This window comes from Rousettus aegyptiacus, unplaced genomic scaffold, assembly GCF_014176215.1.
Source record: "Rousettus aegyptiacus isolate mRouAeg1 unplaced genomic scaffold, mRouAeg1.p scaffold_m13_p_4, whole genome shotgun sequence".
Lineage (NCBI taxonomy): Eukaryota > Metazoa > Chordata > Mammalia > Chiroptera > Pteropodidae > Rousettus > Rousettus aegyptiacus.
This window is the reverse complement of record NW_023416307.1, coordinates 154,839,250-154,866,598: the sequence shown is the minus strand read 5'-3', so window position 1 is coordinate 154,866,598 and position 27,349 is coordinate 154,839,250. Positions and strand designations below refer to the sequence as shown.

General features: G+C 58.8%; 3 protein-coding genes across 14 annotated transcripts in view; all 3 read left to right on the top strand.

The window, feature by feature from the left end:
* COL7A1 (collagen type VII alpha 1 chain) overlaps nucleotides 1-7,053 on the top strand; it is a 30,415-nt gene extending 23,362 nt beyond the window's left edge. For 2 of the 3 annotated variants that reach the window (XM_016149859.2, XM_036220024.1), the window contains exons 95-119: nucleotides 26-133; nucleotides 318-389; nucleotides 526-561; nucleotides 693-752; nucleotides 873-917; nucleotides 1,129-1,164; nucleotides 1,278-1,313; nucleotides 1,393-1,449; nucleotides 1,593-1,664; nucleotides 2,151-2,222; nucleotides 2,445-2,480; nucleotides 2,775-2,855; nucleotides 3,102-3,155; nucleotides 3,242-3,295; nucleotides 3,369-3,431; nucleotides 3,882-3,944; nucleotides 4,049-4,165; nucleotides 4,363-4,440; nucleotides 4,538-4,591; nucleotides 4,766-4,814; nucleotides 5,498-5,530; nucleotides 5,680-5,766; nucleotides 5,950-6,039; nucleotides 6,179-6,376; nucleotides 6,707-7,053. In XM_016149859.2, the coding sequence (XP_016005345.2) occupies nucleotides 26-133; nucleotides 318-389; nucleotides 526-561; nucleotides 693-752; nucleotides 873-917; nucleotides 1,129-1,164; nucleotides 1,278-1,313; nucleotides 1,393-1,449; nucleotides 1,593-1,664; nucleotides 2,151-2,222; nucleotides 2,445-2,480; nucleotides 2,775-2,855; nucleotides 3,102-3,155; nucleotides 3,242-3,295; nucleotides 3,369-3,431; nucleotides 3,882-3,944; nucleotides 4,049-4,165; nucleotides 4,363-4,440; nucleotides 4,538-4,591; nucleotides 4,766-4,814; nucleotides 5,498-5,530; nucleotides 5,680-5,766; nucleotides 5,950-6,039; nucleotides 6,179-6,376; nucleotides 6,707-6,723 (1,668 nt within the window). In that variant the 3' untranslated portion in view covers nucleotides 6,724-7,053. The remainder of the gene's footprint in view (nucleotides 1-25; nucleotides 134-317; nucleotides 390-525; nucleotides 562-692; nucleotides 753-872; nucleotides 918-1,128; nucleotides 1,165-1,277; nucleotides 1,314-1,392; nucleotides 1,450-1,592; nucleotides 1,665-2,150; nucleotides 2,223-2,444; nucleotides 2,481-2,774; nucleotides 2,856-3,101; nucleotides 3,156-3,241; nucleotides 3,296-3,368; nucleotides 3,432-3,881; nucleotides 3,945-4,048; nucleotides 4,166-4,362; nucleotides 4,441-4,537; nucleotides 4,592-4,765; nucleotides 4,815-5,497; nucleotides 5,531-5,679; nucleotides 5,767-5,949; nucleotides 6,040-6,178; nucleotides 6,377-6,706) is intronic. The other variant, XM_036220027.1, reaches the window with a different exon arrangement.
* A 95-nt stretch (nucleotides 7,054-7,148) lies between these two features.
* Nucleotides 7,149-9,392, top strand: UCN2 (urocortin 2). Its single transcript, XM_036220039.1, has 2 exons — nucleotides 7,149-7,434; nucleotides 8,115-9,392. The coding sequence occupies exons 1-2, from the start codon at nucleotides 7,288-7,290 to the stop codon at nucleotides 8,463-8,465; spliced, it is 498 nt and encodes a 165-aa protein (XP_036075932.1). The 5' UTR covers nucleotides 7,149-7,287; the 3' UTR covers nucleotides 8,466-9,392.
* Nucleotides 9,393-9,893: 501 nt separating this feature from the next.
* The window catches only part of PFKFB4 (6-phosphofructo-2-kinase/fructose-2,6-biphosphatase 4), a 35,876-nt gene continuing 18,420 nt past the window's right edge, over nucleotides 9,894-27,349 (top strand). For 2 of the 10 annotated variants that reach the window (XR_004950625.1, XM_016149854.2), the window contains exons 1-7: nucleotides 9,895-10,007; nucleotides 18,358-18,474; nucleotides 18,632-18,728; nucleotides 22,469-22,535; nucleotides 24,849-24,923; nucleotides 25,259-25,315; nucleotides 25,996-26,117. Coding sequence is in view for 8 of the 10 variants with exons in the window: in XM_016149854.2 (XP_016005340.1) it covers nucleotides 9,944-10,007; nucleotides 18,358-18,474; nucleotides 18,632-18,728; nucleotides 22,469-22,535; nucleotides 24,849-24,923; nucleotides 25,259-25,315; nucleotides 25,996-26,117 (599 nt within the window). In the remaining 2 variants the exon portion in view is untranslated. Of the gene's footprint in view, nucleotides 10,008-11,293; nucleotides 11,334-12,947; nucleotides 13,246-13,499; nucleotides 13,690-13,785; nucleotides 14,715-18,357; nucleotides 18,475-18,631; nucleotides 18,729-22,468; nucleotides 22,536-24,587; nucleotides 24,740-24,848; nucleotides 24,924-25,258; nucleotides 25,316-25,995; nucleotides 26,118-27,349 lie in introns of those variants that run through there. The other 8 variants (XR_004950626.1, XM_036220035.1, XM_016149852.2 and 5 more) reach the window with 8 other exon arrangements.

The following is a 27,349-nucleotide window of genomic DNA, read 5'->3' as shown; positions in this document are numbered from 1 at the left end:
CCTCCCTTTGCCGTCTCTGTTCCAGGGAGACTCGGGTCTGCCTGGTCCCCCGGGAGCTCCTGGTATTGTCGGGTTCCCTGGTCAGCAAGGCCCTCGAGGAGAAGTGGGTCAGCCAGGCCCCAGCGGAGAACGGGTAAGGGTGCTGGGCACAGCATGTGCGGACGTAGCGGCCTCTGAATCCGATAGCGGGTGAGGAGACCTGACCCGTCTGCCCACTAGGCCGAGGCCCTGCCTCCGCGGCTCCCAGTCTTGGAAGGCAGAGGAAGACGAGGGTCCCTCAGTCACCCTCTGCCTCTGTCGCTTCATTTTTCTGGTAGGGTCTGGCAGGCCCCCCAGGGAGAGAGGGAGCCCCAGGTCCGTTGGGGCCACCTGGACCACCGGGATCAGCGGTGAGTAGAAGTGTCCCAGCCCGCCACGTGTCTGTCCACATGAGAACCGAGGCCGAGGACTATGCCGCGTGACGTGGCGGGGGGCGTGCGCGGGCCTTTGACGGGGCGCCAGACTCTCACCTCACTCTGCCCGCAGGGAGTGCCCGGGGCCTCTGGACTCAAAGGAGACAAGGTAGAGGGGACAGGGCTGCCGGCTCCCTCCCGCACCCTGTCGTCCCCTCCGCCCCCCCCCCCCGACCTCCCGCGACCCTCCGTCGCCCACCGATTCCCCTGGCTTACCGCCGGTGTCCTGTTGCTCTCCAGGGAGAGCCTGGAGCAGGGCCGCCCGGGGCCCGCGGCGAGCGTGGGGAGCCAGGCGTCCGGGTACGTTGTCCTGCTCTGCAGCCACAGCCCACTTCGGGGCACCACATCAGGGCTCCCTTTATTACAGATGTCGCCTCTAAATCCTCCTTCTCAGTCAATTAATTTAATATTGCCATCCAGGGTGAAGACGGCCACCCTGGCCAGGAGGGCCCCCGAGGGCTCATGGTGAGTCCCCTTAGGGCAAGTGCCAGCGGTGTGACTTCGTCACCTGCCTGCGCCCTCCACAGCCCCCGGGTTCTCCCTGTCTGCTCTCTAGAGGGTCCTTTGCCTCCCCTATTCCCTTGGGGCCCCCAACTCAGTCCTCTGCCACCCCCTGACCTATCTCCCCACTAGGCCCCCAAATTCCCTTAGCTCACAGTCTTCTTCTCTCACACAGGGACCCCCGGGCAGCCGGGGGGAGCGTGGGGAGAAGGTAAGGACATGGGGAAAAGGCCCCGGGCGAGTGGGGTGGGGATGGGTGCTGTAACCCAGGACTTGGGGCTCCTCCGTCTGGTTGGCTGAGACTTACACTTTTCCATCCAATAGGGCGACCCTGGAGCCGCAGGGCTAAAGGGTGACAGGGTGAGTGTGGGCATTGGGGAGGGCAGGGGCAAGGGTCAAGGGTGCTCCTGACTCCTCTGATTGTCTCCCATCCACTCAGGGTGACTCAGCCATCGCTGTGGGGCCTCCGGGGCTGCGGGGTGCCAAGGGGGACATGGTGAGTGGGTCTGCTCTCCACATGACCGGGTCTCCGCTGGGTGTGGTTGGGGCTTCCATGGGCTGGGCCGAGAGAGCTGAGAGCTCAGAGCCTCAGGGGACGAGACCACCAGCCCCTGACCCTGACTCTGACCCCTGACCCAGGGGGAACGAGGGCCTCCGGGCACAGATGGTGACAAAGGACCTCGCGGAGACAGTGGGAGACCTGGAGAGAAGGTACGGGCAAGAGGGCGGGGTACTCTATATGGGGTCAGGAGGGGTTCCGGTGGGCTGTGAGTAGGAGGGGGGATGGGAGGGAGTGTTTCTGGGAGTCACGGGGAGGGGTTCCGTAGAGCGACCTGTCTGGGGCACTAGGGAGGGCTCAAGGGCCTCGTGTGAGGTCACACTGGAGCTGTGCGGGTGGTGGCTCTGTGAGAGGCGCCCTGGGAACAGCAAGGGGGCTCCTCAGGTAATAGGGACGCTCCAGGTAGGTTCAGGGACCCAGTGGGAAGAGGAAGGGGCAGGAATCTGGGGGACCCAGGGTGAGAAACGAGCCACCCCTGGGCCACGGCCCGCAGTCCCAGCTTGCTGCGGCAGGGGCTGGAAGGGACGGGGCCACTGGCATGACCACCGCGCTCCGCCCCAGCGGGCAGGTTCCGGCCATTCTCCACCCCTCCCGCCCGGCCTGGTCCTGATGTGCTTCTCTCCTGGTCCCTCCCACAGGGCACCAAGGGGGAGCCTGGCGACAAGGGCTCCGCTGGGCTGCTGGGGTTACGTGGACTCACAGGACCCAGGGTAAGCCCTGCCCCAGGCACACACCCCGAGTCGCACGGGTGTCCTCTGGGTGTGGGAGGGTTTCTAGCCTCCCTTGCTGTTCACACGGGATCCGTGTGCAGCCCGCGCTCGGCCCAGAGTCACCGAGTGGCCGCGCGGGCGGCAGACAGGCCGGCGCAGGGGACAGTCGCACTGGGGCGGTCATGCTGAAGGGCCGCCCCGCCCCCTCTGTGCTTCCCACAGGGAGAGCCGGGTGCTGCAGGGATTCCTGGCGACCCGGTAAGGTGCCCCTGATCCCACAGGGCCCCCAGCCCCGTGCGGTGACCTTTCACCTTATCCTGCTCCTGTACCTTCTGGTGTCCCCGAGTTGCCCAGGGGCCGCCACCTTCAGAGGGCCCCTGCGGCAGTTCTACCCATGTGGTCACCCCTCGCCCACGGTGACCCTTGTCCCCACAGAAAACCCTGCCCTCCGGTGGCGGCCCCCCCCACCCCATGGTGTTCCCATCTGTTACATCCAGACTGACTGCCTTCGATCTGATCTCCCCTGACCTCACATTGTCCCCTCTGCCCCAGGGGTCCCCAGGAAAGGACGGAGTCCCTGGCGTCCGAGGAGACAAAGGAGATATTGGCTTCATGGGTCCCCGGGGCCTCAAGGTGGGAAGGGGACTGGGTTTTTTCCCTGGTCAGGAGGTGAGATGGAGGGTGAGGCATCTGGGGTTAAAGGTCAGCTGTCTGGGGTCGGATGTTGGGGTACCCAGGGCCGACTGTGAGGTGTTAGGCCAGAGGTTGGGAGGTGAGAGGTTGGAGTGTCTGAGGCCAGTTCCGAGAGTGGTTTCAGGGTCAGGGGGTTATAAGGCGGGGTATCCAGAGGTCACTTTTCCTCCTACTTTTTTCTCTCAGGGCGAACGGGGAATTAAGGGGGCCTGTGGCCTCGATGGAGAGAAGGGAGATAAGGTACAGAGGTGAGGGGGGATGCCGGGGGGCGTGGGGGGCTGCGGGGCCTGAGGCCTAAGGCTGACCCCTCCGCCTGACACCTGCAGGGGGAAGCCGGCCCCCTAGGCCGCCCTGGGCTGGCAGGACGCAAGGGAGAGACGGTGAGTGTGGGCACGCCCGGGGTGGGGGGCGGACGGGGGGGCCGGAGCCCGGCTCATGTCTTCTCTTCTCCAGGGGGAGCCCGGTGTGCCAGGCCAGGCGGGGGCCCCTGGCAAGGAGGGCCTGATCGGTCCCAAGGTACAGAGTCTCTCGACAGTGGACATCAGGGGGGTCAGGATGAGCAAGCGAGGTCATGGTAGGGTCGTGGGGGTTTCAGGTGAAGAAAGCTGTGGAGGGTCGGGACCCTGGGGGTTGGAGTAGAGCTGCTCTTGGGGCTTGAGGCTGGGTTGGGGTCACGGTGGGATTTAGGGTGCAGGGATGAGAGGTGGGGCGGAGGACCTGTGCATCAGGTCTGAGGGGTCACGGCACGTGGGAGGCGGTGGAGGAGGCTGGCGTGTCGGTGTGGGAGAAGGAGGCGGAGTCGGGGCAGGGGGCGTCGCAGTGTGGCTGGGGTCGTGGGGATCGTGGCAGGTGGAGAGCCATAGGTGCCTGGGGGTCGGAAGGCGTGGCCACTGGGCAGGAGGCTCGTGGCGACAGAGCTGAGGGAGGCCACGGCAGAGTGTCTCTCACACTTCTTTCTGTTCCCAGGGCGACCGAGGCTTTGATGGGCAGTCAGGACCCAAGGGTGACCAGGGAGAGAAAGGGGAGCGAGTAAGTTAAGGCCAAGGGCTTCGTGAACTGAGGAGATTTTGCTCTCTGGAAGCAGGTCCACTTTTGAGAGCTCTGATCACTGACCCTGACCTTTTTCTCCCCAGGGGGCCCCAGGAATTGGGGGTCCTCCAGGTCCCAAGGGCAACGATGGCTCTAGTGGTCTCCCCGGGCCACCAGGCAGTGTTGGCCCTAAAGGATCTGAAGGACTTCAGGGCCAGAAGGTGAGGGTCCCTGGCACCGACTCCTGACCCCTGAACCCCCCTGAACCTCAACAACCTTACTGACCTCTGACCCTGTAACCCATCTTCCAATATCCCTGCCCCAACCTTGAACCTAAAATCCCAAACTTGCCTTACTTCTGACCCCCACTACTTCCGACCCTGCTCGCTTGTCCGTCGCTGGTCCTCGTGTCTGACAGGGTGAGCGCGGTCCCGCTGGAGAGAGCGTGGTGGGCGCCCCCGGTGCCCCTGGGGTCCCCGGAGACAGAGGGGAGCAGGTGAGCGGGGAATGCTGGGCTCGGGGTCAGAGACTGGGTTGACTTCTGGTGTCCCTGAGATCAGAGGTCACAGCCCGGTCCCACCCATTGCACGTAGGGGCGGCCGGGACCCGCTGGCCCCCGTGGCGAGAAGGGAGAAGCTGCGCTGACAGTGAGTGTGGGCCGGGGTGGGCTGGGCCGCTCCTCCCGCACCCCACGCCCCGACCCCCCGGGCCCCGGGCCCCTGACGCGATACCGCGTCCGTCCATGATCCCTGCATCCCGTGCCCTTCGTGCTTCCCGGGGTCCGTGGGTGCTTCGTGATCTCTGTGGTCTGGTGCTCCCAGGAGGACGACATTCGGGGCTTCGTGCGGCAGGAGATGAGCCAGCACTGCGGTGAGTGGTGCCCCACCGAGGGTCTTTGGGTCCCATCCCCACTCCTCCCCAGCACCCCTAGCTACATAGGGGCAGGCAGGGTCCCCAGGACTTACTGGGAGGACAGGCAGTCAAGGAAATGGGCGGAGATGGGTGGACACACAGAAGGTGCCTGTGCTTCGGGACAGACATGGGGACGGGACTTCCCCAACGGAGACACACAGGCAGATGTGGGTGGGCGTGGAGTGTCCTGGATGCGCAGGCCGGCCACGTGTTGAGGAGGGGGGGGGTAGGTGAGGGCAGAGCTCATCCCTCTGGGCCTGACGTGGGCCAGGGGGTCGGACAGCCTTGACAGGCACCAGAGAGTGACACTCTGTCTCCTCCCATTTGTCTGCAACTGCTTTCGCTGTTTCACGTCTGCCGGTCTCTGACCATCTCTGTCTCTCCCTCGTCCTTTGCTGACCTGTTCCCAACGTCCCCCTTGTCCTTTGTTTGTCCGCTGCCTTTCTTTCTTTCTCTCTCCCTCTCTCTGCGTCTCTGCTTCCCTTCCCCTCTCTGCCTGTCTCTCTGTCCCGCCTGCCTGCGGTCCTCTGTGTGTCTCTACCTGCTGCCTCTCTCCCTCCCTCCCTCTCCTGCCTCTTTCCATCTTTGTCTCTTGCTCTCTCCGTCATTGTCTCTCTCCCTGGCCCCTCTACCCCCTCCAGCCTGCCAGGGCCAGTTTATCGCATCTGGATCACGTGAGTAGTTTTCTGGTATTTCCTGTTCCTGCAACTTTCCTCATGCCAGGCCCCGCTGTGCCCATCACCTGGTCTCTGCAGGGGCTGGGCTGGCGTGGCTGCCACGGTGACCGCCAAGGCCCTGTACCCCTCCCTGCTCCTTGCTCCAGGACCCCTCCCTAGTTACGCCGCAGACACCGCTGGCCCCCAGCGCCGCCCCGTGCCTATTCTCCGGGTCTCTCACGCTGATGAGGAAGGTGAGGACAGCTGGACCCACGGGGCATGTGCGGGTGGAGCGCAGACATGGGCAGGGTGCTCACGCATGCAGGGCGCATGCGTGGACACTCTTGTGCGCACGCGCGGGAGACCAGGCCTGCCCGCCCTGCCCCGTGGGCTGGGGTTGGGCAGCACGAACCTGGCACGCCCCACCCTGCATGCAGGCCAGGTGCCCCCCGAGGATGACGAGTATGAATACTCTGAGTATTCTGTGGAGGACTACCAGGACCCTGAGGCTCCTTGGGGTGGTGACGGTGAGAATGGCGGCTGGGCCCAGAGGGATTTGGGAAGGGGCAGGCGGAGCTGGTTCCTGCTGACCTCTCACTGACCCCAGGCCCTCTCTGACTGCCGCCACCCGCCCTTACTGACCTCCTGACCCCTCATTGGCCCCAGATCCCTGCTCGCTTCCATTGGATGAGGGTTCCTGTACTGCCTACACCCTGCGCTGGTATCATCGGGCTGTGGCGGGCAGCACGGAGGCCTGTCACCCCTTTGTCTACGGTGGCTGTGGAGGGAATGCCAACCGTTTTGGGACCCGAGAGGCTTGCGAGCGCCGCTGCTCGCCCCGGGCGGTTCAGAGCCAGGGGACAGGTATGGGCCCACCTGCCAGCCCAGCACTGAGTCTACCCAGGTCCCGGGTCAGGGTCCTGAGTCAGAAGTCCCCTCAGATGGGGAGCCTGGGAAAGACCCTCCAGACCAAAGAGCCGAATAGAGAGCCCAGATGTGGGGTCCCTAGTGTGGTCCCCCCATGCTCCCACCTTGAAAGATCTGCTGAGGACGCCCTCTCTGAGGTTGGGGCTCCCGCTCGTTCCCATGGCCCCCAGCTCCCATCTGTGCGGATCCTTCACCTGGGGCTGCTCTGTGGCCTGCGAGTTGGGTGAGGTCAGATGGCTCAAGACAGCTCCCAACCTGCCCCCCCAGGTGCTCTCCAGAGCTGAGGCCCGGAGGACGAGCTGAAGTTCAGTGACCCCTGGAGGAGCTGGCGTCTCAGCAGGACCCTGCTGTCCCTTTCCTTGGTGCTAGAGGCTTGTGTGCACGTGAGCGTGCATGAGTCTGTCCATTATTTCAGTGACTCGGTCCGGTGGGTCTAGCCTTCCCCACTGTGGACAAACCCCCATTGTGGCTCCTGCCTCCCCGGCAGATGACTCAGTGTGGGGGTGGCTGTGGGTAGTGAGCGGACGTGACTACGTCTGACCTGCCCCTTGACCCAAGCCTGTGATGACATGGTGCTGATTTGTGGGGAGCATTAAAGCTGCTGTTTTAAAAAGCCTCTGTCGTGACTGTTCGGGGAGATGGGGGTGTCGGGAGGTAGGTTTTCTCTGGGACGTCAGTACTATCCTGGGTGCAGAATCCCTCTGTCCAGTCCTGCTCACTGCCCCGTGACTCTTTGTCTCAAACTTGTCCCAGAAAGGAGTAGAGAAGGTGGGGGCTGAGGGTTATGTCCTCACTGCCCCCCAGGAGGGGATGAGTCATAGGTGGGGGGCTGCCTCCTGCCAGGGGACATGCCCCAGCTCCCACTCCTGGGGGCTGAGAGGGATAAATGGGCCGCGAAGGGGGCCGAGGGTGAGGTCACAGCACAGCGCTGCCCGGCTCCAGCCCAGGGCAGTCACAGTGGCCCTGACTTATCCCAGAAGAGGCTGCCGCTTCTGGTAGGACGAGGGTCAGGGTGGGATGGGCAGGGTCTTGGGGGTTGATTGGATCTGGGGCTTGGGCGAGCGGAGGCCTCCGGACCTGAGCGGGCTGTGGGGTTTCTGGCTCCTCTCTCCTCGCGGACCTCGATTCTGCCCTTCCGCAAGCACCCTTGCTCCGACCTCAGGCTCGCCTTTGTCCCTGTGTTTCTCTGTCTCGCCTCCATCACCGGCCGCCTCTGGGCGGGTGTCTGTCTCTCTTCCTCCCAGGCTCACTTTGTTTTCCTCTGCCTCCCTCTCGTTCATCTCCTTTTCCTTCTCCTTGGCCCCCTCTCTCTTCCTCGCGCTCCTCTCTTTCTCTCCCTGTATATAAATATATATATTTACACACTCTCTGCCTCTGGATTTCTCTGTCTCTTTATCCATCTCTGTCGCACTCATGCTCTTTCTCACCCTTTCTGTCCCTCCGGCCCCTTCTCTGTCAGACTCGATTCTCTCTGTCTCACTGTGGTCTCTCCTGGTCCCTTCATCTCAGTCTTTGCTTCTCCCTGTCCTTGGCCTGGCCTCTCTCATCTTAACCCCTCAGTCTCCTTCTCTCAGTCTCTTGGTCTCCCTCTCTGTCTCTCTGTGTGCCCCACCTGTCTCTGTCCCTGAGCCACAGCCGTCCCGAGCCCTGCCCTGAGCCCGTTTTCTCCTCGCAGCCTGACCACGCGATGACCAGGTGCGCTCTGATGATGCTGATGGTGCTGATGCCGGGCGGGGTCCCGCTTGTCCCAGCGACCCCTAGCCCAGCCTTCCAGCTCCTCCCTCAGAACTTTCCTGAGGCCACCCCTTGCCCTGTGTTCTCGGAGGGCCCTTCAGCCAGCACCACAGGGCCCTCTGCTGCCTGGAGCAACCCCAGCCCTGGCCCCCGCCCTGGCCCCCGCATCACCCTCTCGCTGGATGTCCCCCTTGGCCTCCTGCAGATCCTGCTGGAGCAGGCCCGGGCCAGAGCCGCGAGGGAGCAGGCTGCCACCAACGCTCACATCTTGGCCCATGTCGGCCGCCGCTGAACCTGAGGGAGGGGGTCACAGCGATGGGCCCACCTGGACGGGGCCACCTGGAGGGCAGAGGCAGAGCTGGAGGATACTACTTCTGGGCACGGGGCACGCGGACACCGCCATATGGGGTCACCGCCGTGTGGTGTCCGTATCGGTGTGCCTCACGGAGTCACAGTGTGTCCAGATGCCTGGACGTTGCCATGTCGGGTGGCCGCCAAGTGGAGTCTTGCCATGCTTGCGAGCCTCAGGGACTTATGATGTGTCTGAACAGCTTGGACGCTACCATGGCAGGTCGCCACCAGGTGGAAGCTTGGTCTGTGTGTGTGCCCCACGGTCACAGCATCTGGACATCACCACATACGGTCACTCACAGGAACCTCAGTGCAGGAGCCTATCACTGCACCTGAGACTAGTCCACCCAAGACCAGTCCGACAGGTCTGCCCTGCCGCATAGGTCAGGGAAGTGCTGCCTGCATGTTTTGTGCTCCCTGAGGCAGCGACCATTCCGGATGGATGGGGCTCGAATGGCCTTAGTGGGAGGTCTGTGGCTGTGGCAGCCTTGCCCGTGCGGGGGTGTGTGCGCGTGTGTGGCTTCACCTCTGGTATCTGACAGCTACGAGTATGTGTGAGCAAGGTGAGGGCATGTGAGGGGGCTGGGAGGAACAGGCGCTTGTCTCCCAAACCTGCGTGAGGCATGCACAACACACAGCCAGGCACTGTCCTACCTACACACCTGCACACCCAGCCTCGGCCCTTGGACACACATGGCTCAGGGGTGGCGAGGCTCAGGCTGCCCCGGCTCCAGCCAAACTCTGCCCCTCCTTCTTCAAATTGTCCTCAGTGAACGTGCTCACCTTTCTGGGCCTGTTTCCTCATCTGTAAAGCAGAGTGATGCCTCAAGCTTCCCGTGAGCATTGATTGATAAATGTACGTGAAGGATCTGGCATGCAGGGAGAACTCAATAAATGTAGTGATGAGAGAATGGGATGGCCAAGAAAGTCGCACCGTCGTGGGCACCCAGACGGTGACACGTGGAGGCCGTCATAGCTGGCTGCTGCCCCTCTTCCCACTCCCCACTCCTCATCTCACTGCCCTGGTCCCTGGGTGTGGGAGGAGTGGGTTTTGCCTTATCTCGTACTTGCAACTCCATTACTGGGCCTAAGATAGGACGGACCTCCGGGACGGTGTGGACAGGCTCGCCTGAGGATGGGGCTGCCGTGCTGGGCGGTGTAAACCCCAGCTGGAGACAAGGGCAGGCACTGGACAGCATGGACAGCTCTGGCTAGAGAAAGGCAATAATGACATAAATGAGGCTGCCTGGGCTGGGGGCACTGATGTTATCTCACGGTTCAAAGCAGCCCTGGGGGGCGGGCCCAGGGAAGGGCTGGAGAGGCGGGGCCATGGGCAAGCTTCTCCCTCCAGAGCCAGAGGGCGGAGTTGCCCAACTTCACACTGTAGGGGGCAGTAGCCCAGGCCAGTTGGGTTGCAGGATGGACAGAGGCACGGAAGAAGGCAGCTCTCTGATGGCCTCTGGGTCAAGGAGCAGCAGGCAGGGTAGGAACGGAGCAGCATGGAAAGGGTGGGGGAATTGGGGAATGACTTGGGCACAGTGGGGGTGGTGCTGGAAGGGGTGTGAGGGTATTGAGGATCTCTGTAGGTACAGGGGTGCTCCGAAGGGCATCAATCTGTCAGTGGTCTGGAAGAGGGGGAACATTGTCGCCTGCAGGGGGAAGGGGGCTGGGCCAAGGGGGAACTATAAATAGCTTTTTCCTCCAGTCCAGGGGGAGGAACAACCAGCTGGAGCTGCCCAAGGCCCTCCTACTAGGCCCTTTGCTGGCTTTCAAGGGGTCACGTTTGTCCAGGTCCCTCCTCAGGGGTCACACCAGTTTGAGGAGGCCCAGAGGCTCATTTGGGAAGGTTTTCATATCATGTGGCTTTAATCCTTAAACCAGCATTTCTAGGATACCTACTGTGAGCCTTGTGTCCGTCCTGAGCACTTATTGTGTTCTCTGTGCTGATCATGAACCTCTTTGCGACCTTTCTGTGTTCCCGGGATGGTCTTGAATCACTTTGAGCACCTACTGTGTATCCTGTGCCAGGCCAGAATCAGCAAGTGCAGATCATGGTCACATGGCTCCGTGCCCCCAAGGGGGAACCTCACACCCTCTGTGAGCTCTGGGTCCAGAGACACACTAGAAGATCCTTGGCCAGAAATGGCCAGAGGAAGCTGGAACTCCTGGAAACTCCCCGAAGCTCTCAGTGGCGGCAGAGGAGAGAGGAGGAGGGGAAGGGAGGCAGCAGAGAGCCGCAGGCCCTCTGCAGCCTGTGTCTGTGCGGGCTCGTTCGTGTGTGCCTGTGCGGGCCTGAGTGCAGTGCTCGTTAGTGTGTGTGCCCCTGACGCTGTGTTCACGTCATGTTTTCGTGCACTGGTGTGTGGGTTTGTGTGGTGTTTACCGAGGTCCCTGGGCCTTTATGCTGCAAAGGGTGGCTTGGTGCTTTGGCCAGGACTGGCCAGCAGATAGATACAGGATGGAAGAATTTGAGCACTGAGAACTGAGGACTCCAGGCACCTCAGAGCTTGTAGCTTGGGACACTGGTGGGATGTCCAGTGGTCAGTGCAGAGGGCACCACGGGAGGCAGCCAGGGCCAGGCCAGGCAGGTTCACTGTGGGGAGAGACTGAGCAGGATGTGTTCACACATGAGTGCACACTGACATCCTGGCACCCTTCCCACCCCGGGGCTAGGCTAGCTGGTTCACTTCGGGATGGCCCCAAGGAGGGAAAAGCCATGAGGACCAGTTTTTCTGTTGAGTATCTACTGATGCAGAGGGAGCGGAGAGCCAGGAGACCGTCTCCATGGAGGAGACAAGCAAGTGCACAGGTGTGGAGGTGGGAGTGGGCGATAGTGCAAGGTGCGGGAGGTGAGGCTTCGAAAGGCTGGAAGTGGCGCTGGGTTCACCCTTCGCTGTGGGCTGCTCCGTGACCCTGGGCCCCGCTTCCCTTCCTCAGTTTTCTGAGAAATGCGGTCACGGGAGGGGAAAACCTCAGAGCAGATGTGCACCCTGGCCTTGGGGAGGGGCTCTGGGCTCCTCCAACTCTTGACCTCTGGCCTCCCACTGGATATAGGGACTTGGGCGGGTATCTCCGGGTCAGCCCAGGCTCAGACTGTTAGGGGAAGAGTGGGAGGTGGAAAGCCACTACCTTTCCTGGGAAGCCAGACTCAGACGGACTGCGTATGACCGCCCAGACGTGGCCCTGGCCTCCTGTCTTGCCCCGGCCACCCCCTACCTCAAGCCTTTGACTAACATCACAAGGGGGCCGGGAGGGGTGTGGGCAGGCCCAATAGGGTGCTGAGTGTCTGTGAACATTAGAGGTGGAAGGAAGCCTTTGCAATCAGTGCTGGTGATTGGAAAGGGTATGGCATGTGGTAACATGGTCTCTGAGTCCAGGGTGGCCCAAGGACGACCTTGGCAGTGGACAGGAGACGGACAGGAGGGCTGGTTGTGTCAGGAACAGAATGAGTGGCTTTAAAGGAGTGGGAAGCAGGAGGGTGGTCACAAGGGGCACCCTGCTCATCAGGAGCCACCTATGGGTGTGATCAGAGCTGCTGGGCATGAGGTGGAGGGAGGCAGGGGTGGACATTGCAGAGGGAGGTTGAAGGAGGAAATGGCTGAATCTCTCTGAGGCAGGGCATCCCCAGGGGGGGCAGCTAGAGCTGGTTTCAGGGAGAGTCTAGGTGGGTTTCCCGCATGTGGACCTCCTGAGTCTTCACTTCCTGTGACGTGGGCAAGCCATCTGTGTCAGTTATCTCAAGGATCCTTGTCAGGCTCTGAAGGGCTGGGGGTAATCTGGGGACTAACCCAAGACAGGGGTGTGGCAAGGAGGGCAGAAGTGCTGCCCCTGTAGTGTACTGGGTTGAGCCTTGTTCTCTATGTCCCTAGCACCTGGCTCCTGGCTGGGCGCACTTTGGGCAGACAGAACTTGAGGTTGCAGTGATCTTCCCAAGGGGTGTGGTGGAGGACATCGCTAGAGGGCAGTGTGATAAATTTCAACAGTGTCGGTAGGGCCCCAGGGGCAGAGAGAATCCAAAGCTTAAAGAGACTGAGCTGAGGAGTCAGAGAGGAGAGAGTGACCCAGGGGTTTCGGAACTCCCGGGTCTCTCCCTTGCCTCCATTGCATTTTTTAAAGACAGGAGAGAAATAATATAATGAACGATAACATTACTGTGGTTTGGAGTGGATGTCTCAGACATTGACACATTTAATCTTGTAAAATTGATGACATCCATACTCCATTTCCTGAGATAGGCTGACTAAAAAAAAAAAGTGAAACTTAGGATTTAAAATTTAATTGGTAAAAATGAGTCCTGTTAGAAGTAAGATGCCGCCAGGGCCTAGCGAATCCCTACAGAGCTTGATTACGAGGTCCCCCTCACGTGCTCTAGGTGGGCTGGGTTTTGGTCTGAGCTCCCAGCAGCTAAGGCAGAGAGAAACATGATCAATTTTGAGATCTGCCCTGTCCATGAGATAAAGGAGCTTTCAGCGTAGTCGAGCAGGTCGCTCCAATGAGCAGGGGAGAGTCCCAGGGCTCAGTCCGGCGCAAGTTTCGCAGGCACAGAGGGGTTGCAGCCGAGACTTCATGTTAGTGATGAGAGCCAATGTATGCACACTCTTCCCTCCTGGGGGCCCTGAGGTCCCTCGTAGCAGGAAGCGGAAGCTTGGGTGCCCTGAGGACAAGGTGGCGGCGCCCAGCGAGAGGCCTTGGGAGATGCCTATGCAAATCAGCGCGGTCGAGTTGAGTGTACCGGGCTTGTTCGTGGGGGGCGGGGCCTGCACCTTCCAGGACGTGCATCTGCGGGGAGTTGGGCATGCGCGTCGTGGATCCCCGCATGAAGGGCGGCCCGCTAGGCCAGACCCCGGCTCGTCCGCGGGTTGGGCATGCGTAGTCCGAGGCCGGGCCCTCCAGTTGGGGTGGAGCCTGCTCGTTCCGGGGCGGGGCCTGCGAGGAGTTGAACGCTCGTCATCGCGGCTTGAGGAGGGGCGGGGCCTGTGGGCGGGGCCTCGAGTGGCCGGAGTTGGCCCAGCTATCAGGGGATAGAAGCGGCGCCGCCCGACTCCTCACGAGTCCGGGATGGCGTCCCCACGGGAATTGACCCAGAACCCCCTAAAGAAGATCTGGATGCCGTATAGCAACGGGCGGCCCGCCCTGCACGCCTGCCAGCGCGGTGGTGAGGCAGGGTCCGCAGGGAGAGGGGAGGGCGGAGCACGGGGATGGGTGGATAGGAAGGCCTGGGCAGTGGTCTCGCGGGGAGAGGGGGCCGAGAGCCGGTGGGGAACCGAGAACAGGTGAGGCTGTCCCGACTGGTGGGAGGGGAGCAGGAACAGGTGTGGGGTCGGCCATAGGTGTGGCAGAGCAGGGGGCGGAGACAGGTATGTGATGATGTCTCAGCTCGGTGGGGCTAGGTCTGGCCGCCATCACCTCGGGGAGTGACCCCGGCCCGTCTGCATCCAACAGTGCCCTCCCCGCCTCAGGCCTGGGTAGCGCTAGGAGGCCCTGTCCTGGCCTCTTTGCAGGCCAGAGAGCGTGGGCCGGGTGGTTGAACTGGATCTGAGTGCCTTGGCCCTAGAAGAATTGGCCTTTCTGCACCCAGAACTTTCAAAGGCCTAAGAGTGGGCTAGTCCTCCAGCGGGAGGAAGGGCACTTCTTGGCCTTCATCTCCCAACTCCATGCCTAAGAACAGAGTTTTGGGAGGAATTTCAGGGAAGTATAGATGTGACCAGGATCGTGACAGGGAGAACACTGCGCCATATTGGCTGGTCTGTGTGGCCAGGGGTGTGGAAACATTCTCGTGGTATCGTGGGTGAATGCTAAAATCAAAGGGTGAAAAACATCTAGGAGACATGCTGAAATTCATGGAATTGTTAGGGGGCTCACCTTTCCTGGGGTCCCGGGTGTTTAATCCACTACCCTGACTTTCTGCTTGTCTTTCAATGAGTCTGCAACCTTTTTATTAACAACAAACATGAAGATTTGTTTTAGGAGTAACTGAAACATTGTGCTGAATTTGTGAATTGGCGAGGACCTCAGAGAACATCTCGTCCAACTCTTGGTACAGATATGGAGGTTGAGGTCAGAAGACTGCGCTGTGTGTGAGGGTTCTCCCTGCACTCCGGACTCTGCTTGGGCATGATAAAGGGAAGGAGAGTGCTGGGTCCTTGCCATGCTTTGAGGCCAGCTTGGGGTCCTTGGCTTTGACCATGATGTGAGTCCTGGGGGATGGTTGTTTGTATCTCTTACCCCACTGTGGGAATCGGCAGAGGGCAGCCATGGCTTTGACCAGACATTCTGGTAGGTCCTGGTGGGGGACCAAGGCTGTGATCATGCTTTTGGTCTTGGGGCCATGGCTTTGCAGGCAGTGCTCTGAGTCCTGAGGGGCTATGGCCACGCCCTAGCCAGACTTTCCTGTAGGTGTGGAGGCCGAGGCCCCTTCCTGTTGTGCTTCTAGCTAGTCCACTTAGGGCTGTGTCATCCTAACCAGGGGAGCGGCTGCTGTTACTACATATAGGGAAAGGAGTGAGAACCTGGGCTTTGGAGGCGGGGACTCTCAAGCCGCATCATGGCTTAACTGTGTGACCTTAGGCAAGCGGCTGACCCTCTCTGGGCCTTGGGTTCCTGATGACGGTCATCATCCTGCTCCACGAAGCTGCTGTGAGCCTCTTACTGAGGAGGGGCTTGCTAAGGGGTAGCCAACTCCGTTGTGGTTTCCTCATGACCACTCTTTCTCTGCTTCTTGCTACTTCAGACTCTCCAAGTCTGCAATTAAAATATGGCTCTGGCATGAGCAGAGGGGTCTCATGCCATCGCACTGTTCGGGGCGGGGAGGAGGTGGCAGCCAAGAGGCCAAAGATGGGAGGGTTTGAGCCCTGGATAGGGTCAGAGTTCGCAGCAGGGAGTAAGTAAGCAGTGTCTGAGGCGGAACCTGCTTGTGCAGCACCTGGAGTTCCCAGAGCCCACATTTGTGCAGTGTCTTGTCCTCTGCAAGGCGGGCTTACGACTAGGTTGAGGACCAGATGACAGGTGAGGACCCGTGGGAGGGTGGTGGGTAGAAGTTGACTCGACACAATGCTTTGTAGAGAAGAGGACGCGGGGCCCATGGCTGGTCTATGCCGTGTGGAGTCTTGTCTCTGGGGTCTAGCCCCCCACTCCTCTGCTCCTCCGGGCACCAGAGGCTGGTTGACCGAGGGCTGTCCCATGCCCCTTCCACCCCCACTCTCCATTAGCAATTCTTCCTCCTTTTGATAAAATTCAGAGCCACACACGGGGTTCGGAAGCTGTTACCTTCTTCATCATCAACCCCTCAGCTCAGACCTGGAGGAGCTCAGGGGGCAGGTGAGGCAGGGGACGAAGAGAGGACTTGGAGCATGGCAGAAAAGGCAATATTTAATTGATGGCTTTTTTAGCCAAAAGGTGTCAAGACCCTTCCTGCGATTGGTATGTGCACAAGACAGCAGGTTGCTTTATTTTAAAGAACTCTTCCTTCCCAGCCTGGCCCAAGGAAGTGGGAACAGGGGCAATTCAGGAATCCGTTCTGGAACCCACCTCAGGGACTTGTGGCTGTCTCTGTGGTAACACCGTGAGAAAATGGTCACTGTTCAGCATCAGAGTTGTGTCCGGCCTCCTGGTGCCTTGAGCAAATGTACAGGAACAGGAACTAGTGAGGGAAGCTGAGTTGACATGTCTTCAGATTTCCTTCCGCATACACCCAGTGTGCTAAACAGCGTGTCCTGCTGTCCTGTTTCTCGGTGTCGGGGCTGTTGAGGGCCCAGAGCTGCAGTTCCGGCTGCATGCCCGCCCCCCCGCCCCCGCTCCCCTGTCTTGGCACAGTCGTGTGTGTGCCCTCCCTGGGGGCCTTAGTTTCCCTGTGTTTTGCTGCTGGAGCAGAGCGGTTGTGAATACATTTGTACTTTGATTTTTCTTTTGGGTCACTTCCTTGGCAGTTTATCTTGAGGAACAGAGACAATAGGTAACTTATTACTCTTGCTTTGCACCCAGCCCAGATTTGTGGCCCTGCCTGGCCACCATGGCTGTGCCCGGGGAAGGAGGGTGCTGTCAGCAAGTGTGGGAGGAGGCCGGGGAGTCTCTGGGAAGATAGAAGATGTGCAGAGGGCATACAGGACCCCAGTCCTGAAGTTGTGCAAGAGTCCATCAGGGAGTAGTCAGAAGGGGCGGCTGCATTGTAGGGAGCAGGAGGGGTGCAGGTCCCCTCCTCCCCCCCAGTTAGTAGTGATGCCCTGTCCTACAGCTACTTGAGAGCCCCAGCCGGTGGCCGGGACTTGTGCAAACAGCGCAGGTTGCTGGCCTTCAGCATTCAGGGACTTGCCTCACTTGTTTTCCTCTCGCCTTAACCAATGCTGAGGTTTTTCTACCAGTTTCCTCACTCTTGCGCACAGCCAGCCTATTCCGTGGGATCCCTCCTTCCCTCCGCTGGGGTTTACGGTGCCATATATGTCCAAAGGTCGTGCACAGGAGCAGTGGAGCCCCAACTGGCAAGCGGGGCCCTTTACTTCTCTGCAGGGCCTGCCTGGAGACCGACAAGTGCCTCTGCGCCCCAAGTCCCAAGAGCAGTCGGTGCTGAGCTGCACCTCTGCCCTTAGCTGGGCATGCTGCCAGGGCTGGGCAGAGGGCACAGCTCCCAAAAAGTGCTCAGGCTTTTACATGGAGATAGGGCTAGACCTCACTGAGGGACCGTCGTCCCATTTTACAGGTGAGGACACCGAGGCACAGAGTTGCCAGTAAGTGTCAGAGTCAAGATGGGAAGTCAGGCCTCTCTGACTCCTGACCCCTGAGCAGGGCTGGCCCTGGGGCCGCTGTGCTCCAATTAAGGAGACAGCCTGAGCAGTTGGGCCTGGCAGTCTGTCTAAGGAGTGCTTCCACGTGAAGGCACTTGCAGAGCCACGTGGGCAGAGGTGGGGCACTGACAGGTCCCCACCTCTGTCCATCTATCTGTCTACTGTGGGTTCACCTGGCCCAGGCTCTGAGGATGATGAAAAGGAAGCTTCCTGAGGCCGCTGAGGTGAGGCCACATTGAAAGTTGAGCTGGGTCACATGAGGCTCGGTGTCTGTCCTAGCGAGCCAGGGGTTTGAGGGTGGGGGGGCCTGTGTCCAGAGCTTCCTCGCCTCCACACTGACCTGGTGGCACATGGGATAGCGGTGGTGGGCTATCAGAGGGACTGCCCTTGTGGGCGTGGGCCTGGGTCGCTGGTCGCAGCCCTTTGTGGGTTTTGAGATGCCTCTCTCCCTGCTTCTGCCCATAATTCTTGGGCACCGACTCTTGTGCCAGACCCCAGGACCCCACTGCAGGGCTGCTTTCGCTCCAAGTGGTGAGTCATGGGGGCAGACTCATCGTTGAGATGATCGAGATTGGGGAGACAGGGAACTAGGTGGGCACGGAGGTGCTTTGGAGGAGGGACCCATGGAAGAAGCCGTTTTTGAGCTGGGTCTTGTATGATAAAGAGAAATATCCCCTCCCCTCGCCCCCTGCCGGGACGGAAAGCAGCCGTGTGAGCACAAATGCTGAAAGACCATTAGGTGACAGGCAGGGAGCGGAATCCCCCCTGGGTTTTGGCTCCGCCCCGCCTGCCGTGGGAACTCCCCCGCAGTGTCCAGCCAGGGGCATGCTTGGTGCACATCAGGAGAAGGGCTGGCAAGATCCCTCTGTGTCTGCTAGAGCCCAGACGGGTCTGGAGAATGAGGACATGCCAGCAGTGGCTTGAGACCAGCGTCTGGGTATGCTCAGGAAGCTGTCTGATACCAGTGTGTGTCCTGAGGCTGAGGACCCTGCAAGGGGGCGTGGGCACAGCGGGAGGGGTCCCGGCCCTTGTCTGACATCACTCCTTGCCTTTCAGTTTGCATGACCAACTGCCCGACACTCATCGTCATGGTGGGCCTGCCCGCCAGGGGCAAGACCTACATCTCTAAGAAGCTGACTCGCTACCTGAACTGGATTGGTGTGCCCACGCGAGGTGAGACTCGGCCTCGGCTTTCCGAGGGGGGATAGGGGCTGTGGTGGCCTAGGGGAGAAGAGGGCGGGCTAGACTGCAGCAGGGCCTGGGGTGGGTCGAGGTCAGGAGTCGGGGAAGGTTGCTGTTGTGTGACGGCTGAGCCTCTCCTTTCCCCCAGAATTCAACGTCGGCCAGTATCGCCGGGACATGGTCAAGACGTACAAATCTTTTGAGTTTTTCCTTCCAGACAACGAAGAGGGCCTGAAAATCAGGAAGTGAGTGTGTACGTGTATGTGTGTTTACAGAGAAGGCCCTGGGCTCCTGGAGCCCGATCGCTGGCAATAACTGAGCTGCTCCCGCACCCTGGCCTCACCCTGTCTCAATGGGCTGTGACGGGGCTCCTCTCTTGACCTCTCAGGTGTGGGGTTGGGGACAGGATGGATTTGGGGACAAGATGAGATTGTATGTGCCTCTTGGTGTCTGGCCTTGCCCTGCCTGGTGTTAATGAGCCCTTGATAAGTATATCCTGTGGGAAGGGAGGACAGGGCTTTGGGGAGATATCTGAGCCTTAGCCAAGGCAAGTCAGGGCTGGCTGCAGAGACTCGGCCCTCTGTGGGCGTGGCCTCTGGCAGAGGGGAGCCCAAGTGGTCAGGGGTACAGGCCCCAAGGATGCGGCAGAGAGGGAGCAGGACCAAAGCCGGCAGGATCAGGCCTGGGACTGGAGCCTTTCCCCCCCATAGGCCCCCTCCTGCGCATTCGAAGGATAGTTAGCATGTGCTTGTCCTGTTCTTGTTATGTGCAGGGTAGGCTTTAGCTTTGCTTTGAAGTGCTGGTCACTAGTTCGTACTCCTGCTATTCTTCATGGGGTGACAGATGACAGATGGGAATTGGCAAATGATACCTGACCCACCCCACCCCTGACTTGAACTTTGAACCGAGTACTTTTTCCAGAGAAACTGAGCACCATCTGGTAGTCTGATGAGCTGTGCTAGGCTCCTCATGGCAGGTAGCAGCTGAGGGATCAAGAAGCTTCCTTGGCCTTGCTCTGGGCCCAGCCATCCTGATAGGGCACTGATCAGAGGTTGGCCCAGCTGGAGTTACCTCCCCAAGTCAAGCACAGCCCTAGGCCAAAAGCCGCCTGGGTCAGGACACTAGGCGGCCAACTCCCCGTCTGGCCTCTAGGTGGCAGGAGAGCCCCACTGCGGGTCTTGGCTCTTCAGCTTGCCTTTGCTCTTGGGTCAGTGGGGCTGGGCCAGGCCGCTTCACCAAGAAGGAAAGGGAGTCTGACATTCAGGCCTCTATGGCTGAATCGTGGGTGAAACTCAAGGCCGGGCCATCTGGTGATGTCAGCTCAGATAAAAGGGAGGGGACTGATATTTGAGCTCCTACTGTATGCTGGTCGTGTGATGCCCATTGTCACCCTCCCCCCATTTCATAGATGAGGAGACTGAGGCTCAGACTCGAATCTAAGCTCATATACCACTAGAAACTGTTCTATTCATCATTCCAGAATTACCCAATAGTAAGTCAAAGGTCATGTCAAATGCAGATTGTACAACAGCCTCAAGGTGTGGGCACTCACTGGCTCGTTTGATCTTCCCTGGAGTGGGTGATGGTGCCTCACCCTCCCAGATGCTGAGGCTGAGGTCAGAGCGTGACAGTATCACCTGGGATCACTCAGGGTTTGGATTTGAAGCCCGGCTTGTCTGAATCCAGAGTGTTTGTGTGGAGAGCCTGACCGCCGGCATTCCCAGAGCCCGCCACTCATTCTGCTCATTGAAGGTAGTAGTGTTGGAATTAATTTAAATTGGGGAACCCAGACGCGGAGTTTGGGAAGCCAATCCAGGGTCATCCAGCCGGAACAGAGGCCCCAGCAGTAGACGCGGGGGGCGGCTCGTGTGTCCCTCTCCACAGGCACACCTTCTGGCTGTTGCTAGAAACCCCCCCTCATGTATTCACAGCCCGGTTCTGGCCACTGGGCCACCTGGCCATTTCCCATTCACCGGCCCAAAATGTCCCACAGAGAACTGGCAAAATAAAAGCATCGGGCTTGTTAAAAATGGGAAGGGAAGGCTGCGTTTCCCAGCGGCCTGTGTACTCACGCACTGTCGAGGTCCCTAGAGGTGCACGGTATTGAGATCTGTCCCGAGTACTAGGTACAGTGGAAGCTCTAGTAAAAAGCAGGTCAGTCATGCATGCACGTGCAGGTCACGCGTGTACGCTGTCAGGCACATTCATACTCGTGCCACAGTCTCATACCACACATGAGCCAATATGCACACCCCTTTCCTAGGTATGCGTGGATTTATACACATATACAAACCCGTGTGCGCACAGTTACACTATACGTGTGAGATGTGAGTATACACACACGTGGACACATACACATGTAAATACTTCATGCGCGTGCCATTCGCGATCATACAGCACACACAGAGGCAAGTACACACACCCTCGCACATCTCTTGGCACGTGTGTGGGCATGTACACGCATGTGCTCACCCTGTGTGCTCACGTGGGTATATGCTTAAGTACACACCAAGCACTCTCATACATGCGCACATACCACACGAAGGCGTGTGTACACACCCCATGTGTACGTGGGCATTCATACATGTGCGCATCAGTGTGGTCCAGAGGGGCTCCTTATGAATAATAAGACACTCCTCTCACTCCAGAAATCCCAAGGGTTTTAGGAGTTCTGTGCCAGGAACCTGGGGCAAAGACCAAATACATTTGTTGTATCGCACACACACTCGTGGCAAACCCAGTCACACTCACATGCATACTCACAGACTTGCACACACATATGTGGGCGCACACACACACATACATGTAGATGCATGCACGTGTGTACCCATTCACATCCGCGCCCCTGCACACCCTGGCTCCCAGGCTCTTCCGCTAGCATTTCCCCTGGGGCCCTGAGACCCCTCCCAGGTGGTAGGGCCTCAGTCAGAGCAGCCCTCACAGGTGGTCTCAGCCCAGGATATGAGACTCCAACTGCGAGTGGCAGGAAATGGCTCGGCAATGCCTGTTTCCTGGACTCAGAATTCAGGTCTTTTGGCCAAAGAAGAAAGCACTTTGAGGTTTTAATTGAAGGAGCCACTGGGGCACAGGGAGAGAGAGTTGTTCCTTTCAGCGATCCAAACTCAGCTCCGCTGCTGACTTCCCCGGGACCCCAGCAGGCTGCCTCCATCCTTGGGCACGCTGACCTGGTGACGGTCCCCAGCACACAGTCCTTGGATGCCCTGGGGGTTTACACACAAGATCTGAAGATCAAATGTGGGAGATCGAATTTACTCTTACATTGAAAAGGTGAGGGCTGTAGATAAAAAACCAAAGTGATTTCTATATCTCTGGACCTTATAGGAGAGATGGATGAAAGTAGAAAGATCCTTCTACGTGCCAATCCATTTTGCAGCAGCCGACGAAAAGGCGGAGATGTTTTGAATGCAGTGTAGTCGCTGGTCAGTTGTGAGGATTTTGTCTCCCAGAGGGACATTGACATGGGTGTAAGAGGCAGAGACACAGCACCCTCTTCCAGAAGGGATGGTTTGGGGAGTTCTCTCATCTAGGAAAGAAAATGGAATAGTAAGCTTAATATTGCTGGGGGGCCAGTGGTAGTGTCTCCCCTCTTCCCACCATCAGCCCCTGATACACACACAAGGCAGTGTCTGTTTTAAAAGTGCTTATTTTGATAACCAGGGAAAAGGCATGACAGTTAGAAGTCATGAATATGGCAAAATGGCCGCTTGGACTTGTACACGATAAGACCAAAAGGGAAAATTCAGAAAGGTGATACTTCAGAATTATTCCCAATGGCCAGGGACACATGGCCTTCTACTCTGAAGAAGCAGAGTTAGCAAAACAGTGAAAATCATCTCAAGAAAAGAGAAACCTTAAAAAGAGAGAAGGGTCCCCTGTCCTGCCTGCGGTATGAGTGTCCCTGACTCAACTGCCCTCCCGCAGCCAGGGTCGGGTGCTGGCTGACCCTGTGTTTTCTCCCCTGAAGGCAGTGTGCCCTGGCAGCCCTCCGTGACGTCCGGCGCTTCCTTAGCGAGGAGGGGGGACATGTGGCGGTGAGTGTGATACCCTGGTGACGTCCGAGAGTGACCTGTGGGAGCCCACACACATCTACCCCTTTGCTTACCAGGCCTCTGGAGGGGAAGGCAAGGGGTGTGTGGCCTGGATGCGCCTGGGCGCCGGCCCCGGGAGGAAGTCGCAGGTGCTATGCAGGAGGAAGCCAGAGGCTGGACGTAGGCTGAGTTTCTTCCAGGCTTTGTCGTTGCCTTTGACCCGTCAGGACTTTCCTCAGAATTCTCACATTTCTGGCCACCTTAGAGGTTAGAGGGATCGAGTTACCTACATCTTCAGTGAGTGCGATTTCTCCCGGTTTAGAGAGAATCCTGCCCCACGTTTAGTGGCTGTTCCAGGCACCAGCTGAATCCCGGGTAAGGGAAGTCTGCCTGTGTGTTAGCCCCTCTAGTCAGGCGGAAGGTTGGGACAAGCAAGGCTGAGCGAGGATATCTGTGGGAAAGGACACTACCCCACCCCTATGCAATCAAACACAGGAACTTTTGCCCTTCCTGTTTCCTCTTGGAGGCGTGCCTCCTGCACTGCCCTGTACCCTAGCTCCATCTGGATCAGAGCCCTCTAGGTCTGTGGCACAGCTGTCACCTGGGAATTCCCTTCTCTTTCCTCCTGGCTTGAATGCCCTGCTCTTGGATCTATTGTCTTCCTTTTCTGTGGTTTACTGGCTAGTTTTGTTGGAGCACATCCTCTAATAGCTTTCTGAGAAAGGTACTTGGGAAGTAAATTTCATGAGATCTTGCATGTCTAGAAACGTCTCTTTTTATTTTTACATTCGCTGGTTGGGTATAGAATTCTAGGTGGGAAGTACTTTCCCCTTTGAATTTCCACAACATTGCTCCCTTATATTATGGCTTCTAGCATGCCTGTGGAAAAGTTCACTGTCATTCTGATTGGCTGATCTTCCTAAAAGTTTTGTCTCTTGGAGGGAGCTGGGGGCTTCTCACGGCCCCTCCTCAGGGGAAGCCCGTAGGGTCTTCAGGGTGATATATCTTGTGGTGCATCTTCTCTTCAACACCATTCTGGGGCCAGGGACCCTTTCTGGCAGGAATCTTTGTCCAGCAAGTCAGAGACATTGTCGAACGTCATTATTTGCATAAACCTGTCACTTTCTGACGATTGATTCCTCACTTCATTCCCATTTTCAGAGCTGCTTTTCCCAGAACTCCTGGTGGCTGCATGCTAGGGTTGATCCCTAATTTTATCCTTTTCCCCCTTATTTTCTCTCTTTGTCTTTTTTGTCCTCCTTCTAGAGAGATTTCCTCAACAGTATCTTAAAAGTATTTGGTGGAATTTTTAAAAAACTTTCTGCACTCACATTTTAATTTCAAAATGTGAAATACTTCGTTCTCTGAGCATTCCAACCTTTTAGAACTCTGCTGTGATTTCTTGGTTATTAGAGTGTCCTCTCTCCTTAGATCATGATGTGTTTTTTGACGTTTCCTTCTGTTCATGCCCGTCTCCATTTTCTTGAAGTTCTTTTTATTGTTTTAGTGTCTGTGTTTTGCGTTAGCAGTTTTGCTAGAGCGTCCAGTGAGTCCCGGTGGGATGCCCTTTTGAAAACGGAGTGCCCTGAAAGCCGCTGGGACCTGCGGGTGAGCAGGCGGCCCGCGAGGGGGCCTGCGCCAGCGCCAGGCAGACGGCGCCGGCCGGGCGGGGCGCGCACGGTGCCTGGGGCTCCACCAGCTCTTGGTTGCTCGGCCGGCCGGTCCTCCCATTTCCTGCACACCGTTTTCCCTTTCGCCAGAGACGCCCGTGCCCCTGGGCCTGAGCGTCCCGCTTCTGCGTGAGCAGGTGCGCCCTGGTGGGCGAGGGTTTCCGTTTGGTTTCCTCCACTTCTGAGTCGGTCACCATGTGTCTACCTGCCTCACGCTTTTGGTCGACATCTCCCATTTCTCTCCTGTCTTTCTCCTGTTCTCTTGATCGTCCGTTCCCATCCTGGGGTCTCAGGATGGAGTGGAAATACACGTGGGTTCACTTCTCCAGGATTAACCGCTTTCCCTGGAAGACCTGTTGATCAAAAATGGATTGAGTGCCTGCTGTATACAGAGCAGTGCTGAGTGCATTCCTCCGTGCCAGGGGCTTGCCGCCGGGCTGGGAGCAAGGCACCCACTCCTTCGACTTCCTTGGGGCGGGCTCCCCAAGGAAGGGGAGGAGCAACGAAGCCCTCGCAGGCCTAAAGGAGACTGGCCAGGTGGGTGGCCTGGGCAGCAGCTGAGAAATCCTGACCCTGTACTGCGGCAGTCAGTGGCCTCTTGCCTTCTCCAGGGCCAGAGGCCAAGTTAACCCCAGTTTGGTCCTAGGTTTTTGATGCGACAAATACCACCCGAGAACGGAGAGGGACCATCTTTAATTTCGGGGAACAGAACGGCTACAAGGTGAGACCCGGTTGGCTCACCTCCTCGGCTGGGCCGTGGCACGTTTTGGCCTCTCATGCCAGCAGGGCATTGGGCCCTCACGTCGGCCTGGGATGAGAGGGGGTGCATTTTTCTTTCCCCCCTGTAGTCTTCTTTCCGGGGCGGCCAGGGTCTCGGCGGGAGAGTCCTGGGTAGGGCGGCACCTGCTTTGGTTCCATGCTTCTGGACCCTGCCCCCACCCCCAAACCGGCTGCTCGGCGTGGCCCTCAGTGGGGCAGGGCTCCGTGGAGCCAGGCCCAGAGCCCTGAACGTGTCTGTGCTCTGTTCCCTCCGGCCCACCCTGGTGCTCGCCGCAGACCTTCTTTGTTGAGTCCATCTGCGTGGATCCCGAGGTCATAGCCGCTAACATCGTGGTGAGTGGCACAGCTGACCTTATGGGGACAGCAGAACAGTGAAGGTGGCCTGGGACGGTGAGGTCCCTCTCCAGCTTTTTGGCCAATGCCTGGGCCGACCTTAATTTGGTCTCCTGAACCTTGGGGTGGGGGGGTGGGAGGCAGTGGAATGCTGGGTCAGGTGAGCCTGCACCCCCGAAAACCTCTCCTGTGGGGTCGTGTCACTGGGGGCGTTCATTCCTGCTCCCTCCTCTTCCCTTCCTCTCAGAATCCCCTAGACGAGGGGAGAGGCACTTCAGCCTCTGGGGAGAGGAGTGGGGTGAGGGCCGGTGTTTGTATTTGAAAGAGAAAGAATCTTGACCCCTCTCCCTTACCCCCTGTTTATCCCAGGAGTGTACACCTGATTTGCGGGAGATAGTTTGGGTGGGGAGGGGGAGATAGTTTGGGTGGGGAGGGTCGCCAGGCCCCTCATCCCTCTGGCCTCATCTCCCCATGTCCCACAGGGCGAGGGACTCCAACCTGAGGGTGCCGTTAACACTCTCTTAGCACCAATGTGGGAACTTGGACCAGGGACCAGCCCCCCGGGCCATCGCCCCCCTCCCCAGCCTTGGCCTGGCCTCCCGCCCAGCATTCTCCTTGGTCTCTGGCCCTGCCCGGCCTCCAGCCTTGACACGCCCTTGCTCTGTGCATGGCTCCGGCAGCAAGTGAAACTGGGCAGCCCTGACTATGTCAACCGTGACAGTGACGAAGCCACAGAGGATTTCATGAGGCGCATCGAGTGCTACGAGAATTCGTACGAGTCTCTGGATGAGGACCTGGACAGGTGAGTGAGGGATCCTGTGTCCTACAGCTCTGATGGGGATGGGGGCCCCACTCAGCTGCCTCCTTGGGGCTCCCCATGGTGGTGGCCGAGGCAGAGGTGGTCTGACCGTCTTTGTTTCTTTCCTTGGGGCAGAAGTCATGCGCCCGAGGTGACTCGCAGGAGCTGTTGCCTCATCTGGAGCTCTGAGAGTCAGAATTCTTTACTCTTCTGTCATAAGATCAAGCCTGATTTATGCACAGGGGGTCCTCCCGCAGGCATTTGCTAACATGACGTGCTCTTTAAAAGCACAGTCTGTTTTGAGAAGGGGACAGTGGTGCCAATGAGTGGTGGGTGGAGAGGGTTCTTTAGGCCCATAAGGTGACATTCACCTGGGGCCCTCAGAGCAGCCAGCAGCAAACTTGTTCTCCAAAGGGTCGGGTAGTAAATGTTTTAGGCTTTGGGGCATACAGTCAGCTCTGCCATTGCAGTGCAGAGGGAACTCAGACCTTAAGTAGATAAATGGGTGGATCGTGTTTACCGAGGCCGAATTTGACTTGCTGGCCATAGTTCGCCAAGTCCTGTCTTACATAAGTGGGGCAGTGGCTAGGTAACAGTGTGACCCCGTGGTAAAGTATTACACAGTCTGTATAAACCATGCTAACGAGAGGTGGGAAGGTATATGTCATGCATTGAGTGGAAAGCCTGGGATACATCTTTGTGCTTGGGTCATTTATAATTGCATAAGAATATGTAATACTCAGGCACCAAGCAACACAAACGGAGGGGGTAGAGGGGGGTGTCCGGGGTCTGGACTTCTGGACCGGCCGTGAGTCCGGCCGGGCCCTGCAGCCAGCCCGAACCGGTTGGGGCTGCACGGCCTTCCTGTGGTTTCGGTGTGTCCCCTGGTCTCCCCCGCCCAGCGCGTCTCCTCGTGATTCTGTCGTGTGACTGCGGGACACGGGCTGGTCTGGACCAGCTCCTGTCGGATTCGCCAGTAAACGTTGCTGGTGTCTTCATTGGTGGTGTCTGTGTAACACCCCTAACCCTAAACTCAGGTCCCAGGGCCCAGACAGTGAGGACTCGGATGAGAGCATCCGCGGGGCGGGGCTCCGGGCCGAGCCCAGGCGCAGCGCCTGAGAAACCACACCTGCCGCCCCCGCCCCCTCTGCAGACACAAGCGGACGAGTGAGCTCTGCAGCTCTGCAGCGTGTCTCGCACACAGGCCCAGGGCAGGGAGCGCGGCCGAGCTGGGC